At 49.1% G+C, this 21,114-nt stretch overlaps 1 protein-coding gene across 21 annotated transcripts in view; it reads right to left on the bottom strand.

The window, feature by feature from the left end:
* LOC146193354 (uncharacterized) overlaps positions 1–21,114 on the bottom strand; it is a 644,795-nt gene that overhangs the window by 31,336 nt on the left and 592,345 nt on the right. For 20 of the 21 annotated variants that reach the window (XM_084602708.1, XM_084602710.1, XM_084602712.1 and 17 more), the window contains 6 exons: positions 15,087–15,308; positions 11,342–11,536; positions 7,315–7,509; positions 6,436–6,501; positions 5,723–5,803; positions 1,531–1,764 (listed from right to left, as the gene is read on the bottom strand). In XM_084602708.1, the coding sequence (XP_084458834.1) occupies positions 1,531–1,764; positions 5,723–5,803; positions 6,436–6,501; positions 7,315–7,509; positions 11,342–11,536; positions 15,087–15,308 (993 nt within the window). The remainder of the gene's footprint in view (positions 1–1,530; positions 1,765–5,722; positions 5,804–6,435; positions 6,502–7,314; positions 7,510–11,341; positions 11,537–15,086; positions 15,309–21,114) is intronic. The other variant, XM_084602711.1, reaches the window with a different exon arrangement.

The following is a 21,114-nucleotide window of genomic DNA, read 5'->3' as shown; positions in this document are numbered from 1 at the left end:
GCTGGTAGATTGCCGGAGGGGAGTAGCGAGGCTGCATGCGGCTCCATGCGGGGTGCTCCATGCGGGGACCCTGCGGCTCCATTGCTGGAGCTGCGGCGTTGATACTATGGTCTGGCGGGGGAGCCTTACTCAGGACGGACGCGTAGGTGGGCCTCGCGTCAAACGTCTGGTGAGGAACGCGCTGCTGGGGAACAACGTCAGCAACTTGCTGAGCTGCCATACGCACCTCGTCCCGGACGACTTCAGCCAATGAAGGAAAAGATGCTGTGTTGCAAGGCATCCGGAGCGCTTGCAGTTCCTCCCGCACGACAGAACGGATGAGATTGCGTAGTGAGTTCATGTCACTGCCGACATGTACAGGGGATGCGTCGGACCTAATGATGTTCACGTCACGGTTGTACTGACGGGCTCGGTGTTGCAGCGTTGTCTCCATGGTCGCTGCCTCGCTGAGAAACTCCGCCACTGTGCGTGGTGGACTGCGCACCAGTCCCGCGAAAAGTTCTTGTTTAACGCCCCGCATCAGGTGACGCAGCTTCTTATCTTCTGACATTTGTGGGTCTGCACGGTTGAAAAGGCGTGTCATGTCCTCAAAGAACATACGCACGCTCTCGTTCTGGCGCTGAATGCGCGAGTGTAGCGCAGCTTCCGCTCGCTCCCGGCGGTCGGCGCTAGGAAACGTGGCTTTGAAATCACGACAGAAGGCTGCCCAGGATGGGAAGGAAGCCTCATGGTTTTCAAACCATGTCCGTGCAGACTCTTCAAGAGCGAAGAACACGTTGTGGAGCTTACGCTCATCAGTCCACCCGTTGTAACGAGCAACTCGCTCGTAGTTCTCAAGCCAGTCCTCGGCGTCCTCGAACACGTCGCCATGAAAAGAGGGGGGTGTTCGCGGCTGATGACACAGAATGTGGGTGGGAAGCCTGCTCTCAGATGTCATTGCAGCAGGTTCTACGGCCGTCTGAGGGTGCGTCGTCCTGGTAGCGGCCGGAAGGGGTCCAAATTCAGGGGGCTCTCCACGTAGGCGGCGGCCGAGGCGTTGATGTACGGGGGTAAGCTCCGTATTGACAGGTTGATTATGCAGGACTGGATCGATACCTGGCTATTCCTCCACCAGATTTGTAACGTAACGTTACAGAGAAGGCGCTCTGGCACTCTGGCACCGAAGAACACCAACAGCCAGTCAAGGCAGCACAAAAGCGCAGCACCGTTTCGCTTCGTCGTCTTCTCCGAATCGCCGGTTCAAATCTTCGTCGTCTATGAATGGCATGTGTCAATATAACCAAAATTTGTATCCGGGTTCGACTGTATGGTACATTCCACTGAGCAGAATAAGGATCCAAACAGCCGCATAGCTTAAAAAAAAAAAATCTGTTGCCAAGTGTGAGTGCTGCCATCACATTTGGCTCCAGCCCAAATTCAACACAACATGCCAGGTTGCCACCTGTTCTTGCACCCCAACAGCAACAGCCGAGGTGGCAAGGAAGCACAGGTGAAGACGCTGCTGCTGCTACAACCAGAAGAGTGGATCACCTGTGAGAGCTGGGCGTTGAGCATGGGGTTCTGCTGCTGCAGAGAGGCTGCCTGGGGCCGTGGGGACCACTGGGGCGGCCCGCCCCCACCACCACCACCAGGGGAGCCCAAGTGCGGGGAGCCAGGACTCTGGTATGGACTAGGGAAGCCCCCTCCCTGCTGCTGCTGCTGCGGTGGCTGCTGGGCTTGGGGCTGCTGAGGAGAGTACCGTTGGCCTGGGGACAACTGCTGAGGCTGCAGCACAGTGTGGAGGCAACACAGGAGTCACCAAAGGCACACGACGATCAAAACAATTATGCGAGAGAGGCTCACAAGGATGACAGAGTCAAGTCAAAGCCATATCATATTCCATAAGCCCCCAGAGCATTTCCAGGGCTTCATTCACATTTCCCCATTTTCTCAAATCTATTGCAAAGCTAAGCCGGCAGAAAGCATGCCAGCACTGTCTGAAGGTGCACAGCCTATTTTCAAAAATATCACAGGGGGCCAGGCATGCCTTTTTGTACAGGGAAACCGCAACAGCATGCATGGTCTCTGTGGCGCTCAATCAATGTGCCCTGTATCAAGAGACCTGAGACCCCTAAGAGCGATCAGTCCCTCTACAGTCAAACCCGAATGTAATGAACTCTGATAGAGCGAATTATGTTTTATATCGAACACTCAAATTTCCGCTAGCATTATGCATATAAAATGTATTTTTTATAACGAACTACACATCAGATATAGCGAACTCAGCGCGTGCGATCGGTCGCCAAACGCCCGCCAACGGGCGGGCCTTTGTGCCGGCTCCGAGTACTTTCCGGGCAGCCCCAAACGCTGCCAGGCCGCAATACTTCTAGCGCATGCCGTTGTCAGATGGAAGGGGGATTGGTGACGGCTCCGTTCCCCAAGGTCTCACGCAGCGCATACGTCGTCACGCGCCCGCTAGGGTGCTTCTGCGCCGATTCCGCATTGTCTCCAGGCGGCCTCGGCCCATGCCGCGCTTCCGTAAAACGCAGAAGGGGCTCTCTACAGCAGCTTCCACGAGGGACCCTCCTGTACGCATGCGCAGCCGTCACCTGGAGTAGTGTGAGTAGCCTTTAAAATCCGCGCCATCGGCCAGCCTCTTTGCAGCGCTCCTATTTGGCAGCTGCCTACCATGTGATCAAAGACATGCGAGCAGCTCCGGACCTATTGCGCTTCGAGAAAGAAGAAACAGCGGCCAGAACTGGTTTCAAGCTTGGGCGAAGGGAAGGGGAGAATCTTCGAAGGCAAGGCAGCCTCCGAACAAGGAATGCGTCAGTGGCGCACTTTCCCGCATCCTTAGAGCTTTCTTTGTTCACGTTTGCAAATCGTGCTGCTGCTATCCTCACGATTCCGTATGTGCCTACGTTGCTGCTGACTTGCATTCCGGCGCTACATCCTGCAAGATGACGACAAAGCAGCGGCGTGCCCTACCGCTTTCTGACAAGCTGGAGATAATTCGCCGTGTTGGCCGCGGCAAAAAAAAGTCTGACGTTTCCGTGCATTTCAAAATTCCGCGGAGCACGTTAACCATCATTTTGAAAAACCAGTCGGCCATCAGAGGCAATGCACAGGAACGACCAAATGGTGACTGCTTTCGCCACCGCAAGCCGGCTTATGACCAAGTAGAGAAAGCGCTGTACCAATGGTTCTTGGACGTCCGCGCGCAAAATCTGACTGTCTCTGGCCCTATGCTGCAACAGAAAGCAACAGATTTTGCCTTCGTCCTGGACGTCGAGGGGTTTACGGCGGGCAGTGGTTGGCTCCGATTTAAAGACCGCTACTCCATCACCGGAAAGGTGGTTGCAGGTGAAAGCCAAGCAGTGGACGCTGAGAGTGCTGAGAAGTGGGTGCAAGACGTGCGGCGTGCTGTCACGAAGAGATACGAACCGTGCAATATTTTTAACACCGACGAGACTGCCTTGTTTTGGCAACTGCTGCCGAGCAGAACCTTGGCGGTAAAAAATGAGAAGTGCCATGACGGTAAATTGAATAAGGTCCGAGTCACCGTTCTTCTCACGACAAACATAGATGGTTCATCAAGCATGGATGGTTCATCAAAGCTTGTGGGATTCGGGCTTGCTGCGGCTGCCCTTTGCGCGGCCGCCGCCCGCTTCCCAGTTGTTCTCCCCGTTTCCTTTCTCCCGCCTGAGGCGGCGGAGAGGGGCTCGAACGACTTGTCACTGTCGTTCGGGCCACAGCTCCGCCCTGGCGTCCCAGTGGCTGTTCTCATTGGCGCCTTTTGGCGGGAACACGGCACCGCTTCGACAGCCGCGCTCGCGCGACTGTCCGAGCGGAGCCCAGAGAGAGACCCCTCAGAGACATCGTAAGGTGCGTACGCTACTGTTCTTGTCTGCCGGCCTTTGTCCGCGCAGACCAGTGTGTACTCGAGTTCGTCTGCTCCGGGTCGTACCTGAGAGCGCAACTAGAGCCTGTCGATCGCGATCCAACGATCCGAGACAGGCGTACCTTGCGGTGGTTGCCCTCTCTCTCTCAAAGGAACCCTCTGGTCACTGCGAGAGAGAGATCACAGCACGCCCTTGCGTGCTTGCGGCGCGCACTCCGTGTCACTTGTGCGTTTTGTATATTTTGTATGTGTGTGCGTGTGTGTGTGTGTGTGCCGCTGGAGGATGGCGTTTCAATAAACGTCTCCTTCGTGAACTTGGAGGTTGGTGTCCTTGCAGCGAAGTGCTCTCCTCCCGGTGGAGGTTGAATGCGCGCTGCGGTGTTTCAGTGTGCGCGTGGTAACGGCTGATCGGGGCTTCGGCTCGCGCGACGCTCGAACCCGCGGTGGTTGGTGGCTTATGTCCACGTAGGAAACCACAAGCTGCGGCCGCTTGTCATAGGCAAGTTCAAGTCACCTATGTGCCTGCGAGGATGCACTTCACTCCCAGTCACATACAACTCAAATTCTAAGGCCTGGATGACCAGAACGCTGTTCGAAGCGTGGCTGTGTGGCTGGGACGAGGAACTTGCAACGAGCGGGCGCCTCCTCCTCGATAACTGTTCCGCGCACCACTGCGGCGTCACGCTCAAGAACATCGAGTTTTGTTTCCTGCCACCGAACGCAACAGCGGTTTTGCAGCCCCTCGATCAGGGGATCATCCGCGCTTTCAAGCTGGGCTACAGCGGCTGTTGAGCGGCTGTTGGTGAAATTGTGAGTTAACGACAAGCTCAAGATTAATTTGCTGGCCGCAATAGAAATGATTATCCGTGCCTGGCAAAACGTGACGCAATCCACAATCCGCAACTGCTTCCACCATGCTGGACTATGTCGAGAGGATGAAGAAGCTGCTAGTGAAGCACGCATTGTGCAAGATGACAGCGATGTTGCCACGCTGTGGGAAGAACTGGCTGATGTTCCGGACGCGGTGCCCGAAAAGTTGCCCTGGAGGATTTTCTCACTGTTGACGACAACGTAGCAGTGACAGCGAGCCCATTGGACTCGGAAATTGTTGCCGACATGCTGGCATCTGGTGCGAACGAGGAGACCGAGGAGCCGCCGCCGGAAGACGATCGCCCTCGCCCTACATTGCACGAAGCCCTCGCTGCTACCTATCTGCTGCGCTGATACTCCGGAATACAGGGAAGCGGACTGAAGATTGTGGAAATAATGTCGGGTGTGGAAAGTGCGATTCTCACTGATGGAGTTAAATGCAGTGTTCAGGCGAAGATCACTGCCCACTGCAAATAAGTGAGCATTTATCTGCAATAAATTTCTTTTGTAGATTCATGGTGAGCGGCACGGTTTTTCTTTAGTTAGTGCATTTTCGTTGCGCTGTTCTAGACATCGTGTATAACGAATTTGGTACTGAAGTTCGTTATAGACGGGTTCAATTATAGCGAACAAATCGCATTGAATTACACAGTTCGTTATAACCAGGTTTGACTGTATAACCTTGCAGTACAACGCAAAACAACTTCACAGGGAAGTGCAAAGCTCGAGCCTTCTACATAAAAGAGCAATAATACAACTTGCAAAACAAGTGAAGTGCTCCACTCGCTCCCAGCCAAACGTTGCCAGCCTTGTTCACGCCACCCTACTAGCCTCCCTTGCTCACTCACTCTCAGTAAGACTGAACAAGGGAGTGCGGAGGAGGTTTTTTTGCTAGCCAAAATAATTTTGCTGGCACTAAAGGCTGCAGTGTTCACGCATGAAAAATGCTGGGAGGGTTGATGAAAGTCTCACCTGCTGCTGGGGGGGACTGAGTACACCCCCGAACCGTGGCGACAGCTGTTGTGGAGCCTCGCCGCCTGACATGCCGCCCCTCTGCACAAATGACAAAGGGGAAAGGAAAGAGGGCCCCTTCAAGCAGGTTTCCCCACAGTGGGATCGAAAAACGAGAGGACACAAGGAGAGCAAGGCTCCATCCTCCAAGCATGTGAAGCAGCAGTCCCTACCAGCCAAAGTGGGAACGACACAATTTCACACAAGTGGTGAATTCTCGTTCACTTTTTTCTAACAAGTACATGCGCTGGTTCTGCAATAAGCAGTGCTTTCACAAACGCGGCCTGCTCGTCACAGATCTGCACTGCTCCCTGCTGTAGGTTCATTTTCCTCGAAATTATATGAGCCTGCACTGCATTCTCAATTTGCCTCTTGGAACTAATACCAATGCCACAACCTTCCCATCACTCACAGCCCTAGGGCACAAAATTTTGCCATTAAAGCAAGCACTACAGCCACACCATGCACCTCAAGTTTGTAAGAGCTCCGACCAGATTGAGAAATTAAAAAAGTGGCTCCAACAAGTCGGTTTCGTCTCTAAAAGAGAACACTGTTCACTTGGCTACATAGAGAGTGGCACACAGGAGGCTGGACAGACACTGAACGGACCACACACACATAAGCAGCAGCAGCAAGAGACAGAGGAGGCAGCGCTAGAACAATGTGGAACGCACCGCTTTGAGCATCTTCATTCTCTCCTGCAGGTCCTTCCCCTGTGCCTGGCTCAGGTGGTAGCTTTGCTGCACAGTGTGGCGCAGCCACGCCCCCCTCGAGCATCAGAAAGCCTCGGTACGTCACCTGCCCCCCTCCCCAGCTGCTAGCACAATAGCCCCCCCCCCCCCCTACCCCCCACACACACACTGCATGCGCAGTCACTCGTGGAAAACAGCACAGTAGTCCCATATGTCACCCTCAGCACGGGCTGCTAAGGACTACATCCAAGGTCAACACTCAATGAACTCGGCTTAAACGAAAACTAGATGAAGAATCGAATCACTCACAAATGGTAGCAATGCTCCAAAGAGCTTCATGTTACCTTCTTACGTGATGCTGGCATAATGATGCCCGATGTTTCTTATTTTTCGCTTTCTCTTTCCACTTAGAGCTCGCATCCTTTGCCAACGTATTGCGGCCTACAAAAATTTCACCCAAATTAAAGCTCATGTTAAGCAAAAATCAGGAGACCTGGTCAGAAGCAGGACCGCACAAAGCAGTCAACCCACTGTGCACCACTTCGTCACTGAGGTTCAAACTTCCTGCAATCCTGCTTTTGAAGTTTTCTCAGTTTTTTCCCTGGCATTTCCTTCCTAGAGGAAGAAGGTGGAGGCATTTAGTGCTCCCCCAATGATACAAGCGATCGCGAAAAGAACCAAAAGATGCTGAACTGTGCTAGCTAACATAGCTACAGCAGTTTAAAATTTCGTCACGCAATGCATGGTGATTGCTATCCAAGGAATTAAAACAAGGAACAGAAAGAGGGGAGGGAGGGGGAAATAAAAGTTATTTGCTTTTTGAGACAAAGGTGAGGCCATTAATTATCTAAGCGTTCTCACCTGAATGGCTATGTTGGGCGGAGCCACACCGTGGTTGAGCAGCTCGTTGATGCTCTCTGGGCCAAAGGAGTCGGGCGGATGCTGCTGTTGCTGTGTCTGCATGGTCAGCTGCTGCTGCTGCTGTTGGGCCAGCAGCCGCTTCTGCTGCTGCTGCAGGAACATCTTCTGCCGCCGCTCAAGCAGGTTGCGCCGCATCTGCATCCACGCAACACTTCCGTTGCAACGCCCTGAAGATGCTCACATGCTTCCAAGGCAACAGCCACACCAGCACGCTCACGGTGCACAACGTGGATTGAAGGGAAAAGACGGAGACGGGACAAGCGTCGTGCCTCCGTTTCTTGCATTCAGTCCAACAGCGACGCAGCACAAGTGTTTGTCCTGTACCCGTCTCTTCCCATCGATCCATGTAATCTACCTCACTGCTGTCGGCCATATGAGCGTGCAAACTTGTCCCACTTTCTTTGCTTCTCGCCAATGCATGCGATGCACTTCATCTCCATAGCCAATGTCATTGAAAAGTTGGTTTTTTTTTCCTCGCCGGTAGCTACTCATGAACCTAGTCCAGCCATCTCAAGGGGAAAAAAAAAAAGAAATCGTGCTGCATTTGTGCCTCTGTTCTAAAAAATACCGCAACATGCTATCTGAAGCAGACCCACAATAGTAATGCAAACCACTGAAAATGGCCCTCACCAATGCAGATTCCCCTACCATGGCAAGGATAGAGATGGAACCCCATTATGCGAACCCCTTTTATGCGATAACCTGCACTTTATGGTGAATAGACGCGAGTGCCCCATAGGGGCAATGCACGAAAACAAAACGAACTCAAATATATGAAAGAAAATTACTGTGTCAACGATCACAAAATTAAACGCTTCCATCATCCGCGGTGGCTATTTCGAAAGCCCTCCGGAGGCATGCTTAGGCTTAGCGGCAGCAAAGTGGGCCATACATGACTACACGAAGCCCTGTCATCTTGCAATAAGATTGGTTTTGTTTTGTCCCCTGCACAATATGCAAATGCCTAACACGGACATTGCCTACAGCTATAAGACTGGCAGTGGTTTTAAATAGATCCAGCCTGAGCAGGCAGACATGTCGCTGGCATACTGCGCATTTTAAAACATCATCAAAGAGCCAGAGCAGGTATACTTCTGGCGTGCTGTCCTGACTACCATTTTTAAGGCGCATGTGACACCTACTATATAGCGCAAAAGGTGAGGACAAAGAGGACAAAGAGGACATGCACACATCCCTCCCCTATCTTTTTCTTTGTCCTCTGCGCTGCTTAATCCAACAGGAGATACCAACTAGCTCGCACCTCAACAAACACTTGTAAGCCTATTTTAAGTGCAGTGACTGGGAACGCATGCGAGCCCTGCTGAGCCCTTTTGACGCAAAAAGGTCCAGGCAGCACAGTCTCACTACTACGGTACTTACTAGTGCTATTTGCACACAAGAATTTATTACCCGTGTCAATAATAGGAAGAAACTTTTACTCGCACCTTTTACACTTTTACGCTAGACTATCGACCAAACCGGCCTCGTGTGCTAGATCATGCAAGGCAGGTTTGGGGTGATCGGGCCGACCTCATTGCTGTATGTGGCTGTGAAAGGCTCACTGTGAGCGGACACTGTCACGTCGGCTGCAATATTTATTAACCAATTGTGCGTCGTTCCCGTTATGAAGCATCGCATCAATTTAGGAAAAAAATTGTGCGCAAAATATGCGAGTAAATACATCAACTATTGCAGAATTAAATACATTTAAAAGATGCAGAAAAAGAATCAATTCCTTGAGCAAATGTAGTAGATGCGTTCCCGACACGAATGTATACAGTTTTGCGAGATTTCCGAAGCCTGGATTATATGACGATTTTGCGCGATTCTCCGAAAGTCGTTTAAGGGGGGACATGGGTCTTGAGCAAAATTTTCTTAATATTTGTCCTATCAGTACGAAATTTGCAGGGCTTATGTAAATTCTTGTGCTGGTTTCAAATATGTTGTTAGTTTTCTTCTACATAAATTTGCTGAGTAGATACAGCAACTTTGCTGTTCCAGACTTGCGGGAAGCTTGTAAAAATATCTACTGAAGGGAAATTGCTAAAATGCACATGGATCTGTTCCTGAATGTCTAAGGAACACAATAAAACAAGTTTTGTGCTCCTGCCTTACTACAAGCCAAAGTTATGGAAGTTTTAAGTTACAGCTTCACAAGTGCAACCACCTCCTTTCTACATCCTCTTATGTTTAAAAATTTTTCATGCAGTTGAGACCTTGTATAATAGCTTTATTGTGTTCCTTTAACACTCACGAGCCAGTAAAAAAAAAAATCATCACAATCTAACGAGTAGGAGAGCCACAATGCCACCCGCAAAATAGAAGGGTAGGCAAAATTTTCATTTTGAAAAAAATGGAAAAAACGAATTGCAATGTCAAACACTAATTTAATCAAACAAAAACTGTAGAAATGAAGGCCACTGTGGCCTAGAAGGCTCCTGGACAGTAATCTGCATTGGGTTTGCCCTTCTGCTTTCGTTTTGCTGCAGTCTGAAAAGCTGCAGAGGAAGCACGCTTCCTCTCTGATCTCAGACATTCACTGGTGCAATGCACACGTTTACAATTTAAAATGGCTATAAACCTCCAGGAATGTAGTCTCTTTGCTTTCCAACGTCCAAGTGTCGCCTCTTTCATTTTGATTTGCAGTTGCAGCACATTCAGTTGTCACTTTTTCGGTTTTTTTTTTCTTTTTTTCTTTTTTTTTTTTTACGTACGTCGTTTTGCTACGTCCTCGCATCAAGACCGCGGTGAGTAACGTTTATTGCGGAAAAGAAATGTAATTTGGAGCTGTTTGCTGCTTCCCAGTGCTCTGCATTGCACTGGTAGCAAGTGAATTCCCTAAGGACTATGAACGAGGTCCGATCGGCGCAAACGCGCGGCGAGCTCTACGAAGACTACGTGTCCCGCAGTTTACGCATTGGAGAATAAGTTTTGACGGCGATTCCTTATCCCCGTTCACTTTTTTAAATGCCAATATCGCCGCCGTATGTCTTACGCTTCGCCAATCTCGGCAAACTGTTTAGATCTGACGATCGTGAACTCCGCATCGCCAAGCGGACTGTCCGCCGCGCTGCCGTCATCGTTACGAACACAATCCGTCTACCGCTTCGTTGCTGGAGTTGGCACACTTTTCCTGTTTTGAGCTTATCTTTCTGCTCATCTGCGGCCTGCGTTATCACTGTCGCGGCGGGTGCGACCGCTGGCAGTAGCAGTCCCCCGTGCTGGGGAACACGCTAGGCCTACTTCAGGCTCGTACCATAGCCATGCTCGTACACACGATCGTTCGGCGCACGATTTCCGTCGGCCTGAGCGCGCACAGCCGGGGCAGGGCATCACTTGAGATGATTATTCAACTATTTTTTTTACTTTTTTCACAAATTCTTGCCATGAACGCACCTCGCGGTTCGGAACCAAGCGCGGCCGGCGTCACGTCTCCGCCGTCTTCCCGCGGCTCGGGCGCGCCGAGCAGACGCCGTCAGCCAGCTCCACCAATGCGGGGACGCCTTATCGTCACGTGCACCCCGAAAGCCAATGGGATTGCAAATGCCACGTTTTCTTTTTTGCTATTTTTTATGCGACCAATGGGCAAATGTAAACAGCAGAGGCGGCAATTTGAAGACGAAAGGCGGCTCTTTCGAATGAGACCAAGATGCCTACGGTGCCGCGCACAAAATGGGAGCTACGCCTCGCGGAAAATGGTTGTTTCGGGGGTCGTTTTCGGCCCAAATTTGGGCGACATCGATTATATAAATTGGCATTGTGACTAAAATACCGACCCTAGAGATGAAAAACTTAGCAGATAGGTAGATAAAGAGCTACTGATTTCACAAATCACATTTTCTAAAAAGTGATTTTTTCGCGATTTTTTGGTCCTCAAGACCCGTGTCCCCCCTTAAAGAAGGTTCCACTGTAACAGCAGTCAAACTTCGTAGCTTTGACCAGCGACCCCAGAGCAACAGCTACTCACCTGTGGGGAGACGTTGGCCATGCCCGCCACCGTGGGAGCGTACTGGCGTATTCCTTGCTGCGGCGGCTGGCCCGGCTGCGGTTGTGGCTGCGGCTGCTGCGAAGCCAGCCGCAGCCTCTGAGCCGCCGTGCTGCTGTACACCGGAGGACCTGCCTGGTAAGATGCGGTGGATCCAGGAGCCGCATACAGTGGAGCCTGCAACAACGACAACGGATGCAGGGAAGAAGACTCTTGGGTACGTTCATGACTGCACTGAAGAATGATATAAGCAAACAACAACCTTATGTTGATACAGTGCAGTCCACTTTTAACGATATGAGATATAAGAATATATCACTTATAACAATCAAATTCTTTTGATTTATCAATTTTCCCTGGTACAATGTAAAAAACCAGATATAACGATCGATTATTGGCGGTAAACCAGATATAACGATCGATTATCGGCGGTAAATCAGATATAACGATAGTTTTATCGCCGCCCGGCAGATGCTTATCACGAAAATTTGTCTGAATGTTTTATAAAAATAAAATACTAAGAAGAGAATAACGTGAAAACTCGACATATGAAAACGAACTGTCGTGGAGAAATCCGTGAGAAATAAGCGCTATCATAGTCGCAATCGCTGTCTGTTGCCGTGCAAAGGGTGTGGCCGTATGCCGTATCGTCATCGCCGATTGGTGTTCGTGGAAGATGGCACAGCCCACATGGGAGGCGCGAAAGCTCTAGAGATGAAACAGCAGATCCATCGAGATTTCTGGCAGGGTTGTGAAAAAATGTGGGCATTCACGCTCTACGATTTTAACGACCATCAAGGCTGGGAATGCCCTGCAGTTCTTACAGTCGCTAATCGGTCTCGTGCACGCAACAAGGACTGCCGCCGGCGTGCGCGCTACTAGAAGCGATGCTCGCAGCGATTGTCAAGCTTCAGCTGTTGCTCAAGCATGCAAGAATTTCCGACTTTTTAAAGTATGTTTAAGTTATTTTAGGGCTGTTGCTGTATCCTGTAATAAAGTGTTTAGTGCTCTTTATGATAATTAGCGTTGTTCAACCCGATTTACTTATCGCTGGTAAGTAGGCCAAGCCTACATGCACGAAAAAAATACATGGGTGTGCGATTTTTTTTACTTTTTTTTCTTGCCAGTCCATATATAACGATAATTGGTTATAACGATTGGATTTTCCGGTTTTCTCAATATCGTTATAAATGGACTGCACTGTACTACACTGTTTCGCCCATTACAAAACGCATTTGCAGACTACGAAAGTAAGAAAGCCGGTGCAATTAAACAAAGTGGAATATTTTCCCAGGAACAAACTAAGTGCAATTTTGCTTTTTTCCCATTTATGAAAATGTTTGAAAAACATTATTTTTCAAGACAAAATACTGCCACAAGCCTTAGTCCAAATTCTGGGGGCAAATTCTTCGCCCCCAACTGTCCCTGTTCAAATCCTTAGCCCTACTAACGATACACAATGGGTTGCCATTTTCAGTTCAGTTCAGTCGTTCAGTCGTGTCCGACTCTTCATGACCCTATAGACCATATCACGCCACGCCACGCTTTTCGGTCTCTCACTATCTTCCTAACATCACATAACTTCATCTGCAGCGCCTCGAGGATGCCATCTAACCATGGCGTTCGCTGCCTACCCCTTCTCCAGTGACCCTCAACCTTTCCCAACATCAAATCTTTCTGCAGAGACTCCTCTCTTCGCATCAGATGACCAAAGTTGCTGAGCTTTAAAGCTCAGCTACTTCCTGAAATGGGTCACCAAGAAGGGTAAACAACGCCATAACACTGATAGATATTGAACCACCCATCATTCTCCCACAAAAATTTTCGATCTAGCTTCTGCAACACCAGAGATATCGGCGAGTAAAAATTACCCTTCCAATTTTCCCTCCCAACTCGTAAGCCGAAGGGAGCCATAAAAAAATAAAGAATACAAGGAATTTCAAAGCTCCGCCGAGAAATACGTCACTTCGATGAACTTCCGGTTGCCGCGCGCTCGCTCGCTTGCTGGCGTACTCGCGTCAACCCGTCCTTGCTCGCTAACGCCTCAGGAGTTTGCCAGTTTGCGCAGCGACGGTTAGTGTAACCGCGAACCCGTGGTTAGCCCATGTTGCAGCGGCGGACCAAACCATGGTTACACCACTAACCGCGGTTATCGCAAACCAAGCTTGGCGACCTCGGTTTTTGTCGTTAACAGAGGTTGTGGCGCCGTCTGTTGACGGAGGCTACTCGCCGGCGCCCGAATGCGCGAAACGTATGAGCTGGTCTGCTTCACAAAGTTATTCATTTACCCACTGTATCACGTTTAAAGATCGATGTATAGAATATGGTGCCGCCCGACGTCTTCCATTACGGCCGACAGCGCACCGACTAGCCTTGTCTTGCCTGCAGTATCGTTTGAACGGCTTGTTGCTGAGCAGAACGTCAAAAAATGCGCGGCCTTAGCTATGAAAATACACGAGTTCGCAACGCTTGCAGCACGGGATGCCGCGAGCAGGCTGATGTACGTTACACAATTACCACGGGTGTGGGGCGCGCGAGCGTGGCGAACGACTGCGCCGTGCGTAACCGTCCCTAGTCGTCGCTAGGCCTGAATTGTTTCTCTTCGAAGCCGCGGCGGCCGGCGCCTTGGACCTGATCAACGCTGTCTTAAATCGCATACTTATAAAACTGCCTTATGTGAATCCTGCGATAGTAAAATAATTATAGGATTAACTCTGGCGACGCATTAATCGCAGAACTAGAACGAGCAGATCGGATGAGCCGAAATGCACCAGCGGCAGCTGGCTTGAGCAGAAACTTGCTTGTATCATGGCTATCACTCTTACCAGCAATTTGCTGCTGGTAAGAGATCCTCACGAGGGCTTCATACTTGATATTCGGCTCAGTATTCCAGACGCCAACAAATTATAACACGGTTTATTTTGGACATCGGTGCTAACGATCCGCCGTGTAGTTCGCGAACGGTATGCCGGAGGAGCGGCCACTGCGGCGGTGTTTATGGCATTCAAGGAGGTGCTGCCATCGTGCGGTGCTTGACCGTGCTGTTGACGTCTCGTCGGACGACACTCCGGTACTCCTGAAACCACGTTATATAAATACGGTATTTGTAAATGCAGCTTCGTTCCGCCAATCACTGCATCGCTTCGGTTGTTGTACTTGATGGGCAATGGCCGCCTAACCGGTAAAAGCGGCGAGCTGTGTAACAACAGCCCGCACATAGTTCGAGCAGCGCACGGGCAGACAACTTTCGCAGCTACCGGAAGCGTGTCCGTGACGTCATGGCTGCAGCGGCCGCAGCGAATGGCAGCTCCTAGCAAGCCTTGCCAGTCAACTCACCCGTAACATCACGGTTTAAGGAAATAGTTTCATGCGGCACCGCCAAGTGACATTCTCTCTGCCCGCGAATTTCAAAAAACGCTATTTTTAAAAATTAATAATAAATCACTGGCTTTGTTCCAAGGAGTTATACTTTGGGTTAATGCTCAAAAGGATTTGTTCTACACACTGAACACATTTATCAGTGGCTTCTTGGTGGCCGTTTCAGGGGACCTTTAACTTTAGAATTTGACCCTCCAATGAGCAGTCAGGGTTTATGGTCGACAATATCGACTGATTTGATCTTCTGGCAGTCCAAAGAACTCTCAAGAGTCTCCGCCAGCACCACAATTCAAATGCGTCAATTCTTCAGCGGTCAGCCTTCTTCATCATCCTACAAAAATGAGCTCACCTGCTGTTGCTGGGGCTGTGCCTCGAAGCTCATTAGCTGCTGCTGGATGGCACTGATGGCCATCTTCTCGCTTAGGTCTGGCTGCTGCTGCTGCTGAGGTGGGGCCCCCCCTTGTGCCTGCTGAGGCCCATCCAGCACCTCCTCCAGCAGCCGCAGCAGCACTGTCTCCTCCGAGGCGGTCGTCTCCATGCCCGGCTGAAGCTCCTGCTGTAGGCTCCACACCTGCCACCGCCAAACGGTCAACTTCAGCCCCAACCACAAAACAGCAACTATGACCACACAACAGCACCAGAGACAACAAACAGCGATTACAAAGGGTGCCCCTTTCACGTTTTCATGTGCAGCCCACCGCATTCCCAACTGCCGGGCAGCAGTAACGAAGTGATGGCCGATGCACTATGCCAACCCAGTCACAAATACATATATAGAGATCAGTGTATATGCATCCCACTCTGATTTACAACAAGTGCTTCATTGTCCACACGCACCTTCATTCTTTTAATTGGGCCCCACAACACCAATTACAGCATCTGCACAGTTCTAAGCACCGGCCTTATTTTCGGAAAAAAAAAAAAATCTGAAGAAGGTTTGCATGCAAATGCCCCTTTTTTTGCGAGGAAAAGCACATTGATAATTCTGCCAGCACGCTTGTTCACTCTGTCATCGAGGCAGAGCTCCCAGAGTCGAGAGATGATGCAGCGTTTGCGGCGCAATCTCCAGATTCTTGTGCTGCTCCATTCCAACATTACACGACAGTGGGCGTCACACAATGCCAACTAAAGCACTCGCAGTGGCTCGTGAAGACACAAATTTGACCGGATTCCAAGCACGCAGCATTTCGCAACCCGCTCTTGAATTCTTGCAGAGAAGTAGGCCCAACCCTCTCCGCCCAGAGGCTGTTTCGACAGCGGCACATTCTTAATAAAAAAAAAGGTCCTGTGGGGCGCCGATGTCGAGCGTCACGACTGGTCCTTTAAGTCACGTGAAATGATCAAAGCCCCGCCGCCATTGGCTATGAGCATTTATGAGCATTCGAAATCACGGTCAGACACTGACGTTCTTTCTTCATTCTGCTGTCCTTGCGATATGAACCAACACTTCTGCCAGGTTTTTCTACTTTCTCTGCCATGAATATCAGTAAGAAACGCCATTTTCATTCCCGGAAGTCCCTGAAGCGGCATCAGTATTGGAATCAGAATTGCAAGTGGAGACCTCCGGTGAAAGGCAGCTCGTCTGCTGATAGGACTAACTGCGGCAACAGCGATGAACCAGATTTGGATCCTTGTAGCTTCATCCGGAGCATCGATGACACTTTTTTTGACCGGTGGACAAGTGTAAAGAAGAGCGCGGAAGCACGGTGACCTGTGAGACCAGCATGATGCAAGACCTTGCACTGCTGTAGAACCCCCTGTAGGCGATGCGAACTCTTCAGCCAGAAAAGGACTTGTCGTTTTTGGAACTTCAGGTGCAAACTTCTCAAACAGGATTTGTAGCAATTTTTGAAGCAACCAAATCTTATTTTGGAGCAGTAGAAACCATATTTGGAGCAGCTCACAGGAAAAAAAAAAGGAGCTGCACTTTGCAGCAAGAATTCAAATTTTGGAGCTGTTAAGCATGGAAGAAATCTTACTTTCGGCACAAAAAGTGAAAAGATGTCAATATCAGACCGTATGAATGTGATCCAAAGGAAATCTAGCAAGGCCACCTATCACTGGCACTGCATGTACCTATTTTTGTAAATAAGCGGTTTGCACTGCCCCCAAGGCATGCTATCACACTAAAAAAAAATAAGAATGAGCCTTAGAAATCAGCAGGGACCAAAAGAAAAATGGAAAAAAACTAGAGAATATGCATCTTTTTTTTCTTCCTTTTTTTTTTTTTGTTTGCATCTAGCATGGTCCAACAATCTTAATCATGGCATTTTATTTTGCTCACAAGACTCATAAAACAAGTTTTATTATCTGCGAAATCCACAGGCTTGTGTCGTGCGAAGGCAGCCCCAGAAGCCTGTGCCCAAAAGCGAGTAAATGTTGATTGAAAAGCAGACACAGAAAAAAAGACAAAAAGAAAAGAAAAACAGCAACCAAGAGACGAAAGGGCAAATGCCGAAAGCAGATAAGAAGGCAAGTCGTCAGCAAAGAAAACTGACGAGCTAACGCGTCTTGAACCCGTTATTTACGCTTTCTATAAGCTGGCGATGACTCGGGATATTAGGTTATATACATCGCGCACAGGGCAGATTAATATTAAAGGGTCATGCAATGCCTAAAATGGGGTAAAGCAAATCGGTCGAGAGATAGGTACTCTCTCACAAGTCAATTCACCGCAAGAATTTTTTAGCTCGCCTCATTAACACCAGAAATATCGGCAATTAAAAATGGCGCTTCTCCTCACTCCCCTCAACTCTACACTCGGAGACACCAGAAAAAAACGAAGAAAACAACTCGCTAGCCCCGCCCACAAAGCGTCATCGGGTGACGCTTGGTTCTCAGACGGTTCTCAGACGCCTGTTTTCCCCGAGCGTCACCCATGCATTCACGGTCTCTGCCTTTCCCGTCCCATCTGCGTTTGCATAGCTTTCAACCTTGTCTGCTGTCTTCCTCGGCCGCCGGTTTCTTCAGTTTCTTGACCTCTCGGAATTGTGTGCGACAGCAGCCCGAACGACTCGGGTCGTTCGCGAGCGCATACCTGCAGGTGGGAGTCCACACATACCGGCGGCCGCCGCGGAGGGAGCACTTTCCTTCATACCCCTGTCCCATACAGCGCAAATTAGCGTGCACTCCGGCCGAGCACAGCTCTCTACAAGACCGCTTTCTTCTCTCGCGCTGCCTGGGTCAGTCTCTTTGGTACAGTCTTCTGCGGTTTGACCAACGGCGGCCGGTGACCCCTCGCGGAGTTGAAGCGATAACATCGACTCTGCATGGATGCTGGCAGACGATCGAGCGTGCGAGTTGCCCGCGTGCAAACATATGTAGTCGTCGCTTTTAGTCCGGAGCTGCTTTCATTATGGTCGGCGAGAGGCACCTCTTGTGCATGACGAATGGAATGTATACGTGTATGTATCACTGACGAGAGCACGGACTGATGATCGCTTCAGAGTTTGGATATCAGATGACAGGTGAGCACGAATTATTCGTCCGCGAATCTTAAAATTGAGATTAACAAAAAAGACAGTGTAGTGTTTTTTTTTTTTTTGTCCTTTCGCACATTGTTTAAGAAGTGCCAATGCGTAACGTGCACGCGTGTTTTATCGCATGTGTACGCATCGGCCGAGCCAGAAACAACGGCGCAAAACATGAGCGAAGCAGCCCGCCACATGCAGTTCGGAAGCGCAGGTTGTCACCGCTTTCTACATGCAAGAATCGTACACAGGAGCACGCGAGCAACTACACTAGAGACACAGCGAAGCGGACGATTCTAAAACGCCGTCCGCCGTGGCTGCGATGCAAAAGAAACAAGACCTAGCGACGAGCAGGGAGCAGCAAACGACCGGAGTGCTGTCGGCCACAGCGCCCGCGCCGGGCGACATCAGGTGCTGCACTTAAGCGGTGCGGATTTGTGTACTTTCGCAATGAAGCTGAGGGTAGACGTTTTTTTGGCACACGTTCCATTGAATTATCAACACGCTGCACAAATGGTCGATGCGGCAAAGATGAGACGGGACACGGGACTACAGTAAGCTGCTGCGCCGTCGGTCGGTACATGAAGGTTGATGCTGCCTATTTAATCGGTACGGTGTTAAATCGGAGCAGCTGGTGCTCTTTTCGCACTCCTGCACCGATGCGCACTTTCAGTCGGACGCCACCACCTTTTCGGTTAACATCGCGAACCGAAGCGCCAAGCTAGGGTTCACGCATGCATTGCAGCACTTGAGCAGACGACCGGAAGTGTGTCCGTGACGTAGTGGCCGTCGCGGCTACAGAAGCATTAGAAGCATGCAGCGCCTAAAATACAGTGTTGAAGTATTGCTCCAAAGTGACAAGTACCACAACCGGCCCTTTTCACAGAGCAACACAGTAGCAGTGGTGCTGATCGTTACAAACAGCCCCTTTGCACCATGGAGATGCTTGACATACACCTGTGCGGTGAAGCATCCTCAAACCACAATGGCTCAGCGTACTCGAAGAGTGGAGGAAGCCCCAAGGATGCAAGAGAGGAAACTCTGAGTAGGCAGAACGGCGTGACGCCATCTAAAAAAACTAAAATGCTAGTGAGACGCGCTGCAGTGTCTGAAACGTCATGACTGGCCATATTACGGCCACAGAAAGTTGTACCTGGGTATGGCAAATTTTTCCGGTTTCTCGGGGCATTTTGGCACAGCGTGGCGCAAATTTAACAAATTTCACGCTTATGGCCCAAAAAGATGCAGTTGTATCAAAATAGCGCAATTGGCGCAGCTGTTGCACCCCGGGAAATTTATTGCCGAAATTACGCATGTCTGGCAACCGCAATTTCATCGACGTACTCTTCGAGCCACGAATCTCGATCATGCAATGGCAGTGATAAAAAATCTGCCAGCAGCAGTGCACAGGATCCCTTTGCCACGAACGTGGAGTCAGTAAACGCAGCACATGCAATCGGCGTCAAACGTGAGCAGCTTTGCAAGTTTGTGCGATTATAATGTTGCTAAATTGGTGCATCACAAGGCTTTTACTCTACCAGCAAACAAAGCATTCTACCACCCTAAAGATGCCACCGAAAACCTTCTGCCTTCTAGGTGTGTGTACTCTATTAATAGAGACAGCCTTGCTAGCATTTGCACAAAATTCATTAATATTGAATTACTAATACTGCAGTAAACTTATATTTTAAAATTAAAATGCCCTTTTCCTTGTTCCCGGGAGATTTTGTCCCATTTTTAGAGTTTGTGCAATAAAATTTGAGCATTTCACATAGTTCAATCATACTGAAATTTGGCATGGTTATGCTTTAGCATGTCCTGAATTCAAAGAATCAGCTTTCAGAGCTTTTACCAAACATGTTCACTACGATAATTTCAAAAGTGGGAATGGTAAAACAAACTTCACATAGGAGTCTTTTCCTAGATGAAAACAGTAATGGAATACTTCATTTTTATGCCTTATTGAACTCTGCTGTTCACAGCAGCAATTTCTTAGTGTTCTATAGTGCTTCCTGTTATCACCAAAATGTGCATCAAACATCCATTGTTTTTACAATTGCATGGTATGCAAAAAATGAACCAAATGAGCTATAAAAAAAAAAAAACAACTAAAAGCAGATTTGAAAAGAGGACCTCGAATTCTTAAATGGTGCAAGTTTCATTGCTCTGTACCCTTGAGTACGAACATTTTTATTTTCTTATATATTTGAATTAAATTTTCAGGGTAGACTCATAGTAAAAACATTTGAAGAACTACTAAGTCTCATGGGGCTGGCCTCATTGGTTTTTAAGTTGGAAGAATACATCAATACGGTGTACATAGGTCCCTTTGGACAAGTGTGGAGAATTTGCAAAACATGCTGGCACTGTGAAATTTGTTACTGTTATTCCTGGATAGTTACCCCAGGTCAAGACAATTCCCTTTTTCTAAATTTTCTCACTGAAACACTTTAGCACAGCCCCAAAATTGGTGCCATTAATTAATTTTGTTTGTCATTAATTCCAGACATGATGTCTTGAAAAAAATTAAATTGTCTTGCCCTCAGAAATTTGTTGAGGTATGGAATAAAAGAAACCTTATAAAAATCTGACAAGCGGTTCCCCGTAATACAGCTGTCCTAAGCAGCCACGCTAGGTAATAAAGTGATTCTGAGAAAACGACCCTAGAAGATTGAGAGGACGCTAACTTTTTTTGTTTGTCGAGATATCTCAATGAAATTCTTAGGGTAGGTTCATAGCATGGACATATAAATAGCTACTACAGTCAAACCTCGTTATAACGAAGTCTCATTTTGCGCGGAAATTCGTTCGTTATATTTGAGATTCGTTGTAAAAGTACACACAAATTCCTACAAAAAAAATTCTGTTCATAAACCCAAGTAAAGGCTACCCTAAAATGAAAAGCAC

This window comes from Amblyomma maculatum, chromosome 4, assembly GCF_055883805.1.
Source record: "Amblyomma maculatum isolate TAMU_Amacu chromosome 4, ASM5588380v1, whole genome shotgun sequence".
Taxonomy (NCBI): domain Eukaryota; kingdom Metazoa; phylum Arthropoda; class Arachnida; order Ixodida; family Ixodidae; genus Amblyomma; species Amblyomma maculatum.
The sequence above is the reverse complement of the archived record's forward strand: the minus strand, read 5'-3'. Positions and strand labels throughout refer to the sequence as shown.